The sequence below is a fragment of the Tachyglossus aculeatus genome, chromosome 6, assembly GCF_015852505.1.
Source record: "Tachyglossus aculeatus isolate mTacAcu1 chromosome 6, mTacAcu1.pri, whole genome shotgun sequence".
NCBI lineage: Eukaryota > Metazoa > Chordata > Mammalia > Monotremata > Tachyglossidae > Tachyglossus > Tachyglossus aculeatus.
In genome coordinates, this window is record NC_052071.1 from 42,679,457 (window position 1) to 42,697,040 (window position 17,584).

General features: G+C 46.8%; 1 protein-coding gene across 1 annotated transcript in view; it reads left to right on the forward strand.

The window, feature by feature from the left end:
* SHROOM4 (shroom family member 4) overlaps positions 1–17,584 on the forward strand; it is a 191,942-nt gene that overhangs the window by 92,012 nt on the left and 82,346 nt on the right. Inside the window, exon 2 of the mRNA XM_038747855.1 lies at positions 8,759–8,910. Within this exon, the coding sequence (XP_038603783.1) occupies positions 8,759–8,910 (152 nt within the window). The remainder of the gene's footprint in view (positions 1–8,758; positions 8,911–17,584) is intronic.

Consider the following 17,584-nt stretch of genomic DNA (forward strand, 5'->3'; position numbering starts at 1 on the left):
ACCTCTTTCCCCTCCCCACAACACTTGTATATATTTGTACTGATTTATTACTCTATTCATTTTACTTGTACATATTTACTATTCTATTTTGTTAATGATGTGCATTTAGCTATAATTCTATTTGTTCTGACGATTTTGGCACCTGTCTGCATGTTTTGTTTTGGTGTCTGTCTCCCCCTTCTAGATTGTGAGCCTGTTGTTGGGTAGGGACCATCTCTATCTGTTGCCGACTTGTACTTCCCAAGCGCTTAGTACAGTGCTCTGCACACAGTAAGTGCTCAATAAATACGATTGAATGAATGAATGAATTGTGCACCGAGTTGGCTTCATCACTGGGTAACATTGACCAGTTTCCGATGCCCCTTCCCATCCCCCATCCAGAATCCCACCCACAGGGAAAGACCACTGACCCCCATTGGCAGTCTCATTCTGGAAGCAGATGAATCCATCCCAATCAATCATATTTACTGAGTGCTTACTGTGTGCACTGTACTAAGCACTTGGGAGAGTACGGAATAGCAGAGTAGTAGAACAGAGTATGCAGTATAGGAGAAATGCCGTGGCTTAGTGGATAGAGCACGGGCCTGGGGTCAGAAGGACATTGGTTCTAATCCCGGCTCCTCCACGGGTCTGCTGTGTGACCTTGGGCAAGTCATTTCACTTCTGGGCCTCAGTTCCCTCATCTGTAAAATGGGGGTTGAGACGGTGAAACCCATGTGGGACAGGGACTGTGTCCAACCTGATTTGCACGTATCCACCCCGGTGTTTAGTACAGGGCCTGGCACCCAGGGACACTTAACAAATACCACTATTATTATGCTTGTTTGATTTGCCCCAGAGAAATTCTAACCTGGGGAGAATTTCTAACGCAGGGAATCTGAGAGACTTTGGTTTAGAAATAGACAAGGAACTGTGTTTCAGGAATCAAGTGAAGTCTCGCTGTAGACAAAAGTGACCTGTGATCTTCAGAGGAGGGAGTCTGTTTTCAGAGAGCGTTTTATTTTGCAATGGAGAGTCATGTGATGGGTGGGATGAAGTGGGTGGGGTGCCACAAGGAGCTGGGTTGGACACCAAGTCATCGACACCCTGTTTTCAGCATTTTTCCATCCTCCAGTGGCCTCCCGGGTGGCAGACACACCCAGGTGGGGCTTCAGCCTCCTCCGGCCTTTCTCTTAATCACTGCCCAGTGGGAGCCTTGGCAACTGGGAACAGACATAACATCTTGAACCGTGGTGGGCCCTTCTGGGATTGGCATCTGTGTCTCCATATTTTTTCCCTCCTTCCACCTCTGCGTCTCCAGACGCACCGCCCAGCGGGAGGGAGAGAGGAGGCGTCCCAAAAAGTACAGAGCAGGTCCTTCACTGAGTGTTGAGCTTTCAGCTTCCTGGGGTTGTTGAGTTTTCTCTAACCATCCCTTTCTTGTCTTTTGGCCTAGTGGCTAGAGGCCGGGCCTGGGAGCCAAAAGGACCTGGGTTTTATTCTCTGCTCTGCCACTTGTCTGCTATGTGACCTTGGGCAAGTCACTTCACTTCTCTGGGCCTCAGTTACCTCGTCTGCAAAATGGGGATTAGGACTGTGAGCCCCACATGGGACAGCATCCAACTTGATTTGCTGGTATCCACCCCATAGTGCCTGGCGCATAGTAAGCACTTAACAAATACCATTATTATTAGAGATTATTATTATTATTGTTGTTATTAGAGAAGCAGCGTGGCTCAGTGGAAAGAGCACGGGCTTGGGAGTCAGAGGTCATGGGTTCAGATCCCGGCTCCATCAATTTTCAGCTGTGTGACTTTGGGCAAGTCACTTAACTTCTCTGTGCCTCAGTTACCTCATCTGTAAAACTGGGATTAAGACTGTGAGCCCCACGTGGGACAACCTGATCACCTTGTATCCTCCCCACCACTTAGAACAGTACTTTCCTCATAGTAAGTGCTTAACAGGTGTCAGTATTATAATGATAATTATTATTATTATTATTATTATTATTACCAGAGGAGCAGCAGGCTTTAGAACACCCGAGCTATGGAAGGAGATCCAATCAGTCAATCCTCCCTATCCAGTATGAGCCCATTGAAGGGCATGGATCTTGTCTAATCCTCATCTATGTATTTTTTTTTACCAGCCTCTATTACAGTGCTTTGCACCTAGTGAGTAGTTGCTTAATCAATATCACTAATACTATTTTACCTCAACCGATAAGCATTCTGAGTATAACTGCTTTGGTACACAATTCTAAGCATTGTTGTGGACAGGGAATGTGTCTGTTTACTGTTCTCTCCTAAACATTTTGTAAAGTGCTTTGCTGTCCTAACTGGTGCTCAGTAAATATGACTGAATGAATGAACAAGCACTATTCTGACAGCTACTACAACTGCATACCTGTGTCTTAAATGGAAGGCTTTTTCCATGCCCTTCAGTACCTTTCCATTTTATGGTTATTTTGGGTTTGGATAGAAGCTCTTTTTTCAGTCTGTGTAACTATGGATTTTGGGCTGTGACATTATATGCTGGTGTGTACCTTCTAATTGGTCCAGTTGCCTCTTGATTGTACATATTTATTACTCTTTATTTATTTATTTTACTTGTACATATTCTATTTATTTTATTTTGTTAATATGTTTTGTTTTGTTGTCTGTCTCCCCCTTCTAGACAGTGAGCCCACTGTTGGGTAGGGACCGTCTCTATATGTTGCCAACTTGTACTTCTCAAGCGCTTAGTACAGTGCTCTACACACAGTAAGCGTTCAATAAATACGATTGAATGAATGAATGAATCCCATTTATTGAGCGCTTTTTGTGTGCAGAACTCTGTACTAAGCTCTTGGGAGAGTACAGTATAACAGAATTGGTAGACATGCTCTCTGCCCACAGTGAGTTTACAGCATAGGGGATTGAAATGGAAAAGGATTTTTGCCGGCTCTCTATTGGTTGATTAGAAAAATGATTATGGTTACTAATAATTATAGAGCACAGATCTGGGAGTCAGAAGGTCACGGGTTCTAATCCCAGTTCCACTACTTGTCTGCTGTGTTACCTTGGGCAAGTCACTTCACTGGGCCTCAGTTCCCTCATCTATAAAATAGGGAGTGAGCCTGTGAGCCCCATGTGGGACAGGGACTATGTCCGAACTTATTTGCTCCAGACTGTGATCCTATTGTTGGGTAGGGACCGTCTCTATATGTTGCCAACTTTTTTTTTAATGGCACACAGTAAGCGCTCAATAAATACGATTGATTGATTGATTGACCTCTGACTCCAAAGCCCGGGCTCTTTCCACTGAGCCACGCTGTTTCTCGAAGCAGCCAACTTGTAGAAGTACAAGCCAACTTGTACTTCCCAAGCACTTATTACAGTGCTCTGCACACAGTAAGCACTCAATAAATACGATTGAATGAATGAATCCACCCCAGCGCTTAGCACAGTGCCTTGCGCATAGTAAGTGCTTAACAAATGCCACAATTATTATTATTAAGCACTGTTCTTAGAGCTGGGGTAGATGCAGGTTCATCAGGCTGGGTACAGTCCCTGTCCCACTTGGACTCACAGTCTAATAATAATAATAATAATAATAATAATAATAATAATAATTGTGGTATTTGTTAAGCACTTACTATGTGCCAGGCACTGTACTAAACTCTGGGATGGATATGAGCTAATCAGATTAGACTCAGTCCCTGACCCATATGGGGCTCTCAGTCTCAACCCCCATTTTATAGATGAGAGAACTATCGCCTAGAGAAGTGAAGTGATACAGCAGACAAGCAGCAGATCTGGGATTAGAACCCATGACACTGCTCTATCCACTACACCACACTGCTTCTCCTGGTAGGAATTGGATTTAAACTCCATTTTACAGATGAGGTAACTGAGGCACAGGAAAGTGAAGTGACTGGCTGAGGTCACACAACACACACAGGTCCTCAACCTTGGTTCTTATCATAACTTTTCTACTTGTCTGCAGTGTGATCTTGGGCCAGTCACTTCACTTCTCTGGGCATTTAGTTACTTCATCTGTAAAATGGGGATTAAGATTGGGAGCCTTATGTGGGACAGGGACTGTGTCCAACCTGATTAAATTGTATCTACCCCAGCGCTTAGAACAGTGTTTGGCACATAGTAAATGCCTAACTAATACCTGATTGAATTGAATCTACCCCAGCACTTAGTACAGTGCTTGGAAAATATAAAATGCTTAGCAAATGCCATTTTTTTTTAAGTACTGAAGGGCTCTTACTGTGGACCTGCCTTGTTACAAGGTGCAGCTCTGTTTGTTGAACCTGTGGGTTGCTGACGTGGTAGAGAAGCAGCGTGGCTCAGTGGAAAGAGCCCGGGCTTTGGAGTCAGAAGTCATGGGTTCAAATCCCGGCTCCGCCAGTTGTCAGCTGTGTGACTTTGGGCAAGTCACTTAACTTCTCTGTGCCTCAGTTCCCTCATCTATAAAGTGGGGATTAAGACTGTGAGCCCCCCGTGGGACAACCTGATCACCTTGTAACCTCCCTAGCGCTTAGAACAGTGCTTTGCACACAGTAAGCGCTTAATAAATGCCATTAAAGAAAAAGATTTAGAAGTTTTAGATAGGTCCACCCCTCTTCCCCCTCCCCTAATTGCCCCTGCAAGCAACCCCCGAGGCCAGATTCTTGGAGCTCAACAACAGTGTGGCTCAGTGGCAAGAGCCCGGGCTTAGGAGTCAGAGGTTGTGGGTTCTAATTCTGGCTTTGCCGCTTATCAGCTGTGTAACTTTGGGCAAGTCACTTCACTTCTCTGTGCTTCAGTTCCCTCATCTGTAAAATGGGGATGAAGACTGTGAGCCCCACGTGGGACAACTTAATAACCTTGTATTTCATTCATTCATTCATTCAATCAATCGTATTTATTGAGCGCTTACTGTATGCAGAGCACTGTACTAAGCGCTTGGGAAGTACAAGTTGGCAGCGTATAGAGACGGTCCCTACCTAACAGTGGGCTCACAGTCTAGAAGGGGGAGACAGACAACAAAACAAAACATATTAACAAAATAAAATAAATAGAATAGTAAATATGTACAAGTAAAATAGCACTTCTCTGTGCCTCAGTGACCTCATCTGTAAATTGCATTAGCTCATGGCTTAGTGGGAAAAGCCCGGGTTTGGGAGTCAGAGATCGTGGGTTCTAATCCTGACTCCGCCACTTGTCAGCTGTGTGACTTTGGGCAAGTCATTTAACTTCTCTGGGCCTCACTTACCTCATCTGTCAAATGGGGATTAAGACTGGGAGCCCCACGTGGGACAACCTGATTACCTTGTCCCTACCGCAGCGCTTAGAACAGTGCTTGGCACATAGTACGTGCTTAACAAATACCGACATCATCATCATCATATTCATTCGATCATATTGAGTGCTTATTGTGTGCAGAGCACTTTACTGAATACTTGGGAGAGTACAATATAACAATAAACACATTCCCAGGCCCACAGCGAGTTTACAGGGTGGAGGAGTGGAGACAGACGTCAGTACAAATAAATAAATTAGAGATACGTGTATAAGTGTTGAGGGGCTGGGAAGCAGGGGTAGCTTAATGCTGGCAGACTTTTTGGCCAAGACACTTAAAGTAAGCCCTCTGAGGAATGCAGTGATTTGGAGCTTAAAGAGGCTTTGCTGTGGGGCTTAGTAAAACAGACGCTGATGATGACCATCATTTTGAGCTGAAGATCTCAGCTGCTGTGGCCCCTTCAATCAATCAATCGTATTTATTGAGCGCTTACTGTGTGCAGAGCACTGTACTAAGCGCTTGGGAAGTACAAGTTGGCAACATATAGAGACAGTCCCTACCCAACAGTGGGCTCACAGTCTAAAAGGGGGAGACAGAGAACAAAACCAAACATACTAACAAAATAAAATAAATAGAATAGATATGTATGAGTAAAATAAATAAATAAATAAGCAAGTAAGTATGTAAGTAAGTAAGTCTGGTCATCCTGAGCCTCACCTGTGGCCTTCTGATTCCCCCCCTGGCAGAGAGGAAGGAAATGTCGTGGGTAACATTCATTCAGTCATATTTATTGAGTGCCTACTGTGTGGAGAGACTATACTATGCGCTTGGCAGAGAGGAAGGCCGTGCTGTGGAAGACAGCTCCGAGGGTAACAGGCAGCTTGGGAAGCAGTGTGGCTTAGTGGATAGAGCATGGGCTTGCGAGTCAAGGGACTGGGTTCTAATCTTGACTCTGCCATTTATCTGCTGTGCGGCCTGTGGCAAGTCACTTTACTTCTCTGTGCTTCAGTTCCCTCAACTGTAAAATGGGGATTAAGACAGGGAGCCCCATGTGGGACAGGGACTGAGTCCAACTGGGTTATCTTGTATCTACCCCAGAGCTTAGTACCGGGCCTGACATATTGTACTTTCCCAAGCACTTAGTACAGTGCTCTGCACACATTAAGTGCTCAGTAAATACAATTGAATGAATGAGCTCTTTGTGGGCAGGGAACGTGTGTGTTATATGGTTGTGTTGTGTTCTCCCAAGCACTTAGCCCAGTGCTCTGCACACAATAAGTGCTTAAATGTGATTGATAAATACAATAATAATAATAATAACAGTATTTTTTAAATGCTTGCTATGTGCCAAGCACTGTTCCAGGCACTGGGGGAGATACAAGGTAATCAGGTTGTCCCATCTGGGGCTCACAGGCTTAATCCCCATTTTACAGATGAGGTAAGTGAGGCACAGAGAAGTGAAGTGACTTACCCAAAGTCACGCAGCAGACAAGTTTTGGAACTGGGATTAGAACCCACAACCTCTGACTCCCAAGCCCGGGCTCTTTCCACTGAGCCACGCTGCTTCTCACAAAAGGTAGTGTCAGGAAGTGGGGCTATGGGTAGCCAGTTGAGTTGGTTCATGGTTTCTTTCTTTTTTCTTCTTCGCTTTATGCTTTGAAATAAGATCCTCTCTCTTCCTTCAGTTGATTTCTTTCCCCCCAATTCTGTATGAGATTTTAAATTAAAGGGTTTATCAGTCTAGGCGTGTTCACTGATTTATATTCTTCTGCTTAGAGTTTGTAGAGCAGGCTCTTTTTCCGAGCCCTTCGGGGCAAGTATTAGCCCAGGCAACTCTGGTGGACCCTGTTAGGTGGGGAAAGGGAGGCCTGTGGTGGGCAGGGAGGTGCTAACCAGCTGGCAAAATAGCTGAAGGATGACCAGAGATGACCCGAGGAAAATAGGGGTGATTGGATTGTATCTACCCCCACATTTAGTATAGTGCTTGGCCTATAGTGGTACAATCAATCAATCGTATTTATTGAGCACTTACTGTGTGCAGAGCACTGTACTAAGAGCTTGGGAAGTACAAGTTGGCAGCATATAGAGACAGTCCCTACCCAACAGTGGGCTCACAGTCTAAAAGACTTATTATCATTATCAACTTATCATTAGAATCCAGTGACCCGATTTACAGACTGTATTGTCTGTTTTCACTAGTCAATTTGGCTAGAACGCAGGAGAGAATTCCCGTGTACTTTTGACACCAATCAATCAGTCGTACTTATTGAGACTACAAGCCCGCTTGGCTAATAGCCGGCTCCGTACTGGAAGAAGCAGTTGTGACTGCTCATGGTGGAAAGAGCACGGTCCTGGGAGTTAGAAGATCATGGATTCTAATCCAGACTTTGTCTGCTGTGTGACCTTGGGCAAGTCACTTCGCTTCTCTGGGCATCAGTTACCTCATCTGTAAAATGGGGATCGAGGCTGTGAGCCCCACGTGGGACTGGGACTGTGTCCAATCCAATTTGTTTGTATTTACCCCAGTGCTTACTACCGTGTCTGGCACATAGTAAGCACTTAACAAATGCCATAATCATTATAACTATTACTCGTTGTGGGCATCTGCCAACCCTGTTGTACTCTCCCAAGCACTTAGTACAGTGCTTTGCATATAGCAGTCAATCAGTGGTGTTTATTTAGCATTTACTCTGGGCTGAGCACTGTTCTGATGACTTGACACCTGTCCACATGTTTTGTTTTTTTGTCTGTCTCCCCCTTCTAGACTGTGATCCTGTTGTTGGGTAGGGACCGTCTCTATATGTTGCTAACTTGTACTTCCCAAGCACTTAGTACAGTGCTTTGCACACAATAAATGCTCAATAAATACGATTGAATGAATGAACTAGCAATCAGGTCCCCTGCCCCTGATGAGGTTACAGTCTAGTGCTAAATAAAAACTGTTGATGATGATACAGTCTAACAGACTTGGTAGAACCATTGCCTGCCCACAAGGAGCTAATAATAATAATAATAATTGTGGTATTTGTGAGCCCTTACTATCTGCCAGGCTCCATACAAAGCGCTGGGGTGGATGCAAGCAAATCAGGTTGGACACAGTCCCTGTCCCACATGGGGCTCACAATCTCAATCCCCATTTTACAGACGAGGTAACTGAGGCCCAGAGAAGCGAAGCGACTTGCCCAAAGTCACCCAGCAGACAAGTGGCAGAGCTAGGATTAGAACCCATGTCCTTCTGACTCTCAGGCCTGTGCTCTATCCACTAGGCCATGCTGCTTCTCAAGCTAGAGAGGGGCGTGCAAGCTCCCCCAAGTCGGGGGCGGGAGGGGAGGGGGAATCATCATCATCAATCGTATTTATTGAGCGCTTACTGTGTGCAGAGCACTGTACTAAGCGCTTGGGAAGTACAAGTTGGCAACATACTGGGGGAATGAAAGCAGGGAGCGCGGTTCTCTGCCACCTCAGCTGCTTGATCTCCCCTGTCTCCATTTTGTTCCTCTTGGCCCAGATTGAAGATGGCGGCAAGGCGGCCTTATCGGGGAAGATGCGGACTGGGGACGAGTTGGTGAACATCAATGGAACCCCACTATACGGCTCTCGCCAGGAGGCCCTCATCCTCATCAAGGGCTCCTTCCGGATCCTGAAGATGATCGTCAGGAGGTAATGGGTCTGGGGGCTGGTGGCAAACCAAAGAGGGAACCCCAGCGCCGTCTGGACCACGTCTCTCTGTCTCTCTCCCTGCTGCTGAACTCTCTCACTCTTTGTTTTTAATGGTGCTTGTCAAGCGCTTAAAATGTATTAAACCCTGTTCTAAGTGCTGAGGTAAATACAAGCGTTTTAGGTTGGATAATAATAATAATAACGATTGCATTTATGAAGTGCTTACTATGTGCAAAGCACTCTTCTAAGCGCCGGGAGGGTTCCAAGGTGATGAGGTTGTCCCACGGGGGCTCACGGTCTTAATCCCCATTTTGCAGATGAGGTAACTGTGGTACAGAGAAGTTAAGTGACTTGCCCAAAGTCACACAGCTGACAGTTGGCGGAGCCCGGTTTTGAACCCATGACCTCTGACTTCCGAGCCCGTGCCTTTTCCACTGAGCTACGCTGGATACACTCCCTGTCTCACATGGGGCTTGCAGTCTAAGTAGGAGGGAGAACTGAGGCCCGGAGAAGTGAAGCGAATTGCCCGAAGTCACACAGGAAATAAGTGGTGGAGCCGGGATTAGGATTTAGGGGCTCTGACTCCCAAGCCTGGGCTCTTTCCACTGGGCCATCCTGCCTCTAGACTGTGAGCCCGCCGTTGGGTAGGGACTGTCTCTATATGTTGCCAACTTGTACTTCCCAAGTGCTTTGTACAGTGCTGTGCACACAGTAAGCGCTCAATAAATGCGATTGAATGAACGATTGAATGAATGAAAGAAGTGTGTTGAGGATTGTGAAGACTGGGCGAGTGTCGTGAAAGGAGTGTTTTCCCACCCAGCCCCACTGAGCTGTGATTGTGCAGGAGCAGAGCAGTGCTCAACCTTGTCATTCATTCAATCGTATTTATTGAGCATTCATCGTGTGCACAGCACCGTACTAAGCGCTTGGGAAAGTACAATACAACAGTAAGCAGTGACATTCCCTGCCCACAACGAGCTGGTCCTTACCCCTGAGTGCCTGGTGAATATACCCATGGTGGAAAATCTCCCCCCAACCCATGCTGCAGCTTGCTACAGTGCTTCCTGAGGAGACCTTATCTTCCATCTAGCCATTAATCGATCGATGATATGTAGTGATCACTTACTATGTGTAGGGCACTGTACAAAACACTTGGGAAAGCTGCAATAGATAGTAGACCCGATCCCCTGTCCTCGAGGTGCTTACAGTCATTCATTCATTCATTTGCATTTATTGAGAGCTTACTATAATAATAATAATGATGGCATTTATTAAGCGCTTACTATGTGCAAAGCACTGTTCTAAGCGCTGGGGAGGTTACAAGGTGATCAGGTTGTCCCACGGGGGGCTCACAGTCTTAATTCCCGTTTTACAGATGAGGTAACTGAGGCCCAGAGAAGTTAAGTGACTTGCCCAGAGTCACACAGCTGACAAGTGGTGGAGCCGGGATTTGAACCCATGGCCTCTGACTCCCAAGCCCGTGCTCTTTCCACTGAGCTACGCTGCTTCTCGCTGCTTTACTATGTGCAGAGCATTGTATTCAGCACTTGCGCGAGTACGATATAACAATACACGGTTACATTCCGTGCCCACAGTGAGCTTCTCTCCACTTAGGGCTCTCCTAAGTGTGGTTCAGTGGAAAAAGCACGGGCTTGGGAGTCAGAGGTCTTGGGTTCGAATCCCGGCTCCACCACTTGTCAGCTGTGTGACTGGGTAAGTCACTTAACTTCTCTGGGCCTCAGTTACCTCATCTGTAAAATGGGGATTAAGACTCTGAGCCCCACGCGAGACAACCTGATCACCTTGTATCCTCCAGAGCTTAGAACAGTGCCTTGCACGTATTAAGCGCTTAGCAAATATTATTATTATTTTAGTGACCCCAGTGGTATTTATGGGTTCCTGTGTTTGTTTAATTTAAGCGCTTACTATGTGTCAAACACAGAAGTGCTGGAGTAGATGCAAGTCAGTTAGGTTGGACACAGTCCCTGCCCCACATGGGACTCCCAGTCTAAGTAGGAGGGAGAACAGGAGAACCGAGGCACAGAGAAGTGAAACGACTTGTCCAAGGTCACATAGCAAGCATTTGGCAGAGCTGGGATTAGAACCCAGGTCCTCTGACTCCCAAGCCCTTGCTCTTTCAACTAGGCCACGCTGCTTCTCGTGCTTCTCCCTAAGGTGAGACCGTTTCAGGGCTCCCAGGATACGCTTGGGATTCATTCATTCATTCATTCAATCGTATCTAATGAGCGCTTACTGTATGCAGAGCACTGTACTAAGCGCTTGGGAAGTACAAGTTGGCTTGGGATGGCGATGTTGGGGGTGGTGGTGGGAGCTCAGCAGCTCTGTGCGGAAGATCTCTCAGGGAAGATGGGACCCAAGGAGTTTACTGTCTCCGAGGCGGCAGTCAGCAGCTCTTTTCGAACTCCATTTGTTTAACGGTCAGTTGTATTTATTGAGTGCTTACTGTGTGCAGAGCACTGTATTAAGCACTTGGGAGAGTACAGTACCACAGAGCTGATGAGACACATTCTCTGCCCACAAGGAGCTTACAGTCTAGAGAATGTAATCAATCAATAATGTTCATCGAGCACCGTTCTCAGTCAGTATTTATTGTGCGCTTACTGTGTGCAGAGCACTGTACTAAGTATTTGGGAGACTACAGTATAACAGGCACATTCCCCGCCCATAATGAGCTTACAGTCTAGAGAGGGAGACAGGCATATAATTAAACAAAATTACAGATATGTAGATAAGTGCTGTGGGGCTGGGAGGGAGATGAATAAAGGGACAAGTCAGGGTGACGCAGAAGGGAGTGGGAAAAGAGGAAAGGAGGGCTTAGTCAGGGAAGGTTTCTTGGAGGAGATGGGCCTTCAGTGAGGCTTCGATGGTGGGGAGAGTAATTGTCTGTGGGTTATGAAGAGGGAGGGCGTTCCAGGCCAGAGGAAGGATGTGGGCGAGAGGTCGGTGGCGAGATAGATGAGTTTGAGGTGAGGAGAAGCTTTGTGGCAGCCTCCCTCAGGTGCCCGGGCAAAGAGAAGGCTACAGGAAGTGGAGCGGAGGCCCGTCCATGGCATCACCCTGTTGGGGAAATGCTGCCGTAACCTGTGGAGCCAGCCCGGTGGCCCCTAGGGGAGGCCCCACTCTTGTTCTGCCAGGGGAGTTTCTGAATCAGGATTGAATCTCATCCCATCCCCAGCTCCACCCCATCTCACCTCTTGGTTCTCGTTTCTCAGCGGCGGTGTCTGGACTTTATTTTATCGGGGTTCGAGGCGTGGGGAAATCTGATGCCTTCAACTTTCGGGGTGGATCAAAATCTCCGCCCTGCATCCCTCCCTCCTGTTCACCTTCCCTGGGCTGTGGGTGAACAGGAATTCCTTACCATTAGTTTTAAGGCACTCAATCACCTTGCCATCAGCTATCTTACCCCACTGCTCTCCTACTGCAATCCAGCACGCACATTTCTCTCTTCTAATAATAATAATAAATAATAATGGCATTTATTAAGCGCTTACTCTGTGCAAAGCACTGTTCTAAGCACTGGGGAGGTTACAAGGTGATCAGGTTGTCCCACAGGGGGCTCACAGTCTTCATCCCCATTTTACAGATGAGGGAACTGAGGCACAGAGAAGTGAAATGACTTGCCCAGTCACACAGCTGACAATTGGTGGTTGGGATTTGAACCCATGGCCTCTGACTCCAAAGCCTGGGCTCTTTCCACTGAGCCACGCTGCTTCTCTTGCCAACCTACTCACCGTACCTCAATCTCGTCTACTTTGCCAGATATCTATGCCCTGCCTCTGGCCTGGAATGCCCTCCCTCTTCCTATTTTCCTATCACTCTCTCCCGCTTCAAAGCCTTACTGAAGGTCCATCTCCTCCGAGAGGCCTTCCCCAAATAGATCCTCATTTCCTCTTTTCCCACTCCCTTGTATGTCGCCTTTGCACTTGGACTTGTAGCCTTTATCCACCTCCCCTCAGCCCCCCAGCACTTAAATCCCTTATATCCGTATCCGTAATTTATTTATATTAACATCGGTTTCCCCGCCCTCGACTGTAAGCTTGTTGTGGTCGGGGAGCGTGTGTACCAACAGTGATATACTGTACTCTCCCAAGCGCTTAGTACAGTGCCCTGCACACAGCAAGAGCTCAATAAATACGATCGATTGATTGATTGATTGATGCTTCTGATTCTTTCCCTCACAGAGCCTCTCTCCTCAAGGTAATGCTGCCCTCTTTTGGCAGGAATTAGCACCTGCCTAATAGATGCAGGAACTAATAATAATAATAATAATAATAATAATAATAATAATAATAATAATAATAATAATAATATTTTTAAGTGCTTATTATGTGCCGAGCACTGGTCTAAGCGCTGGGGGAGATACAAGGTCATCAGATTGTCCCACACGGGGCTCACAGTCTTCATCCCTATTTTACAGATGAGGGAACTGAGGTGCAGAGAAGTGAAGTGACTTGCCCAAGGTCACACAGCTGACAAGTGGTGGAGCCGGGATTAGAACCCACGACCTCCGACTCCCAGCCCCGCGCACTCAGTGGAAAGAGCCCGGTCTTTGTAGTCAGAGTTCTTGGGTTCAAATCCCGGCTCTGCCAATTGTCAGCTGTGTGACTTTGGGCAAGTCACTTCACTTCTCTGGGCCTCAGTTCCCTCATCTGTAAAATGGGGGTTAAGACTGGGAGCCCCCCGTGGGAGAACCTGATCACCCTGTAACCTCCCCAGCACTTAGAACAGTGCTTTGCACATAGTAAGCGCTTAATAAATGCCATCATCATCATCATCATCACTATCCTCTGCACCATACTGCTTCCCATTTTTTTTTTCATTTGTTAAGCATTTACTATGTGCAAAGCACTGTTCTAAGCACTGGGGAGGATACAAGGTGATCAGGTTGTCCCACGTGGGGCTCACAGTCTTGATCCCCATTTTACAGATGAGGTAACTGAGGCACAGAGAAGTTAAGTGACTTGCCCTGTAAACTTGTTGTGGGCAGGGAATATACCTACAAATTAATACTAATAATAATAATAATAATAATAATAATGGCATTTGTTAAGGACTTAGTATGTGCAAAGCACTGTTCTACGCACTGGGGGGATACAAGGTGATCAGGTTGTCCCATGTGGGGCTCACAGTCTTAATCCCCATTTTATAGATGAGGTCACTGAGGCTCAGAGAAGTTAAGTGATTTGCCCAAGGTCGCACAGCAGACGTGGCGGAGCCGGGATTCGAACCCATGACCTCTGACTCCAAAGCCCGTGCTCTTTTCACTGAGCCACGTTGAATTCTGTTGTACTGGACTCTCTGAAGTGCTTAATGCAGTACTCTGCACATAGTAAGCGCTCAATAAATATGATGGATAGTCATTATTATTCGGGGGCTTTCTGGGCTGGTGTCAATTTGGTTTCTTCGGTCTGCTGGGCTGGGTCTACTTAAGGTTCCTACTTCCAGATGGAAATAGAAGAAACTTCTGAACTAACAGATGGCGATCATTGCCCAAGACCCTTGGATTATGCTTGACAGAGGAGATTCTGGTGCCTTAGAGAACTGAAGAGCCAGTGTGGTTTAAGGCCTACAAAGGCAGGGATTGTGCTGTATTATGCTTCCCTGAGCATTTAGTACAGTGCTCTGTACACAACAAGCACTCCCTAAATACCATTGATTGAAAAGGGAGGTGGGTGGGCTTCGTGGAAAGAGCACGACTTTGGGAGTCAGAGGTCATGGGTTCTAATCCCAGCTGTGTGACTCTGGGCAAGTCACTTAACTTCTCTGTGCCTCGATTACCTCACCTGTAAAATGGGGATTAAGACTGTGAGCCCCATGTGGGAAAACCTGATTACCTTGTACCCCCCAACCCCCCGTGTTTAGAACAGTTCTTGGCACATAGTAAGCACTTAACAAATCCCATCATCATCATCATCATCATCATCATATGTGCTCAGCAGAATTCTCCTCCTTCTCAGTCTCTATTGGGAGCTACTTCTAGACTGTGAGCTCGTTGTTGGGTAGAGACCATCTCTATATGTTGCCGACTTGTACTTCCCAAGCGCATAATACAGTGCTCTGCACACGGTAAGCGCTCAATAAATACGATTGAATGAATGAATGAATAAATACTATCGAATGAAGCAAAGCACTGTCCTTTGGAAAGCACCATAGCTACTGTGAGGTGTTCAGTTGTCCCGGGAAGCTGCTTAACATGGCCTATTGGAAAGATCCTGGCCCTGGGAGTCAGTGGACCTGGGTTCTAATCCCGGCCCCTCCACTTGTCCGCGTTGTGACCTTGGACAAGTCCCTTCCCTTCTCTGGGCCTCATATAACCTCATCTTTAAAATGAGGATGAAGACCGTCAACCCGTTGGGGGACGTAGACTGCGTCCAACCTGACTAGCTCGTATCTACCCCGGCACTCGGTACAGTGCTTGGCCCATAGTAAGCGCTTAACAAATGCCATTTTGGAAAAAAAAAGATGACTAAATGCTTGGAAGGGGCGGGGAAGAGCTTCGTCCCGTCAAGTTTCAATAAAAGGCGGCGGCAGCAACAGTGAGGGGGAGGAGAAGGGGGCCTGATACCATCTCCCTGCTCAGTGGGAGTCACTGCCCGAGAGGAAGAGGCCTCACTCACCACGGCCCACGGGATGGACACAGTCAAATCAAGACAAGGGCCATTTAGGCTCCCCTTATCACTGACAACCTTTTTGAAGGGGAGAATTATTAGGTTGTGGACTTAGCCTCTTGGGGGGAAAGGGTGGAAACCCGAACACTTGAGTCATTTATAATGAAACTAGACAATGCGTCGGAGATTATAATGCAACATGATGTAAGGGGCAGGCTGACGCGGTCCCCTGGGAGTTGACCGGAACTGATCTAATAAGTTTTTTCCATCCTGCCTTTTGGAAGACAAAGCGGGGTGCTCCTTGTCCATTTCACTTGGGTTTACACCCTTTATTCACCCCACCCTCAGCCCCACGGTACTTATATAGCTAGCCGTAGTTTAACGTCTTTCTCCCCCTCTAGACCATAAGCTCATGGTGGTCAGGGAAGGAGTCTACCAACTCTGTTATATTGTGCTCTCCCAAGTGCTTTGAGGTCTCAATAAATGCCACTGATGGATTATATTGTGCTCTCCCGTGCTATGCAAGCAGTAAGTGCTCAATCAATGCGATTGATTGATTGATTGGAGGACAATCCCGTGAGTGAAATCCAAGATGGAGAAGACCTGATTAGGCGCAGCCCAGGGGTTAGGGGACGTAGATGACAAGGGAAACGCAAGCCAGTGATGGAACAAATGTGAGAGAGCCGTGGGTATCCTGTTTACGTTCTCTAAAGCGGAGTACGGACCTGGAAGCTGTGAGATCACCTCCGATTTTGCTCCACCCGTCCGATGTCTGCTGCCCCTGCTTCGTCAAGAGCTCCTCATCTTCGGCGATGTGGGGGTCGTGACAAAGGGTCCAGAAGGGAGCTTCAGAAAAAATGTGAATTGGAGATTTGGCTTGAAGAGAAGGCTCAGAGCCTCGGACCGACGTGTTTGGCTGTTTACCTAGAGCCAGTCTGGCGATTTGATTCATTTTCTGTCCTGGGGGAAGAGAGGGCTAGTGGCAGAATGGATGGGCTGGTGACATTTTGTTCCTTAGGGGGCAAAAGTCAAGATCTCAGATCCAGGCTACCAGGGTCACTTGACAGAGGGGTGATGGCTCTAGCCTGGAAGCTCTTCGTGGGCAGGGAACATGTCTACTGACTCTGTGTCTCCCAAGCACTTAGTACAGTGCTCGGCACGTAGTAAGCACTCATTACATGCCATTGAGTGGCGGCGGTCTTGGAGGAGCAGTCAGAAGCATTGCATATGATGTCATTAGGTTTCTTTGTATGTGCACAGCATGATGTGTTGTGTCATGCAGAATGTTGAGGGCAGGGTGCTCAGCATGATGTATTCAATCGTATTTGAGCACTGACTGTGCGCAGAGCACTGTACTAAGCACTTGAGAGAGTATGATATAACAGTAAACAGACATATTTCCTGGATGTCATGCAGACCGTTGAGGGTGAGGCTTTCATATGTGTGCGGTATGATGTGTTCATTCAGTCGTATTTATTGAGCACTTACTGTATGCAGAGCACTGTATTTGAGAAGTACAGTTCAGCAACAAATAGAGACAATCCCTGCCCCTAATGGGCTCACGTGTTATCACGCAGAACGTTGAGGTTAAGGGTTTTGGCCCCACCTCAGGTGGGGCGTTGAATGTTGAAAGCCATGTCTGGTCCTGCCTGCCGGCTTCAGTCTCTGAGACCAATATTATCCAGGAGATCATTATTCCCTCTTAGACTGTAAGGTCCTTGAAGGCAGGGCATATGTGTACCAACTCTGATGTAGTCCCCCAAACACTTAGAACAGTGCTTTGCACACAGTAAGTGCTCAATAAATTTATTTTACTTGTACATATCTATCCTATTTATTTTATTTTGTTAGTATGTTTGGTCTTGTTCTCTGTCTCCCCCTTTTAGACTGTGAGCCCACTGTTGGGTAGGGACTGTCTCTATATGTTGCCAATTTGTACTTCCCAAGCACTTAGTACAGTGCTCTGCACATAGTAAGCGCTCAATAAATACGATTGATGATGATGATGAATAAATGCCACTGATTGAGAAATCTCACAGTGAGGC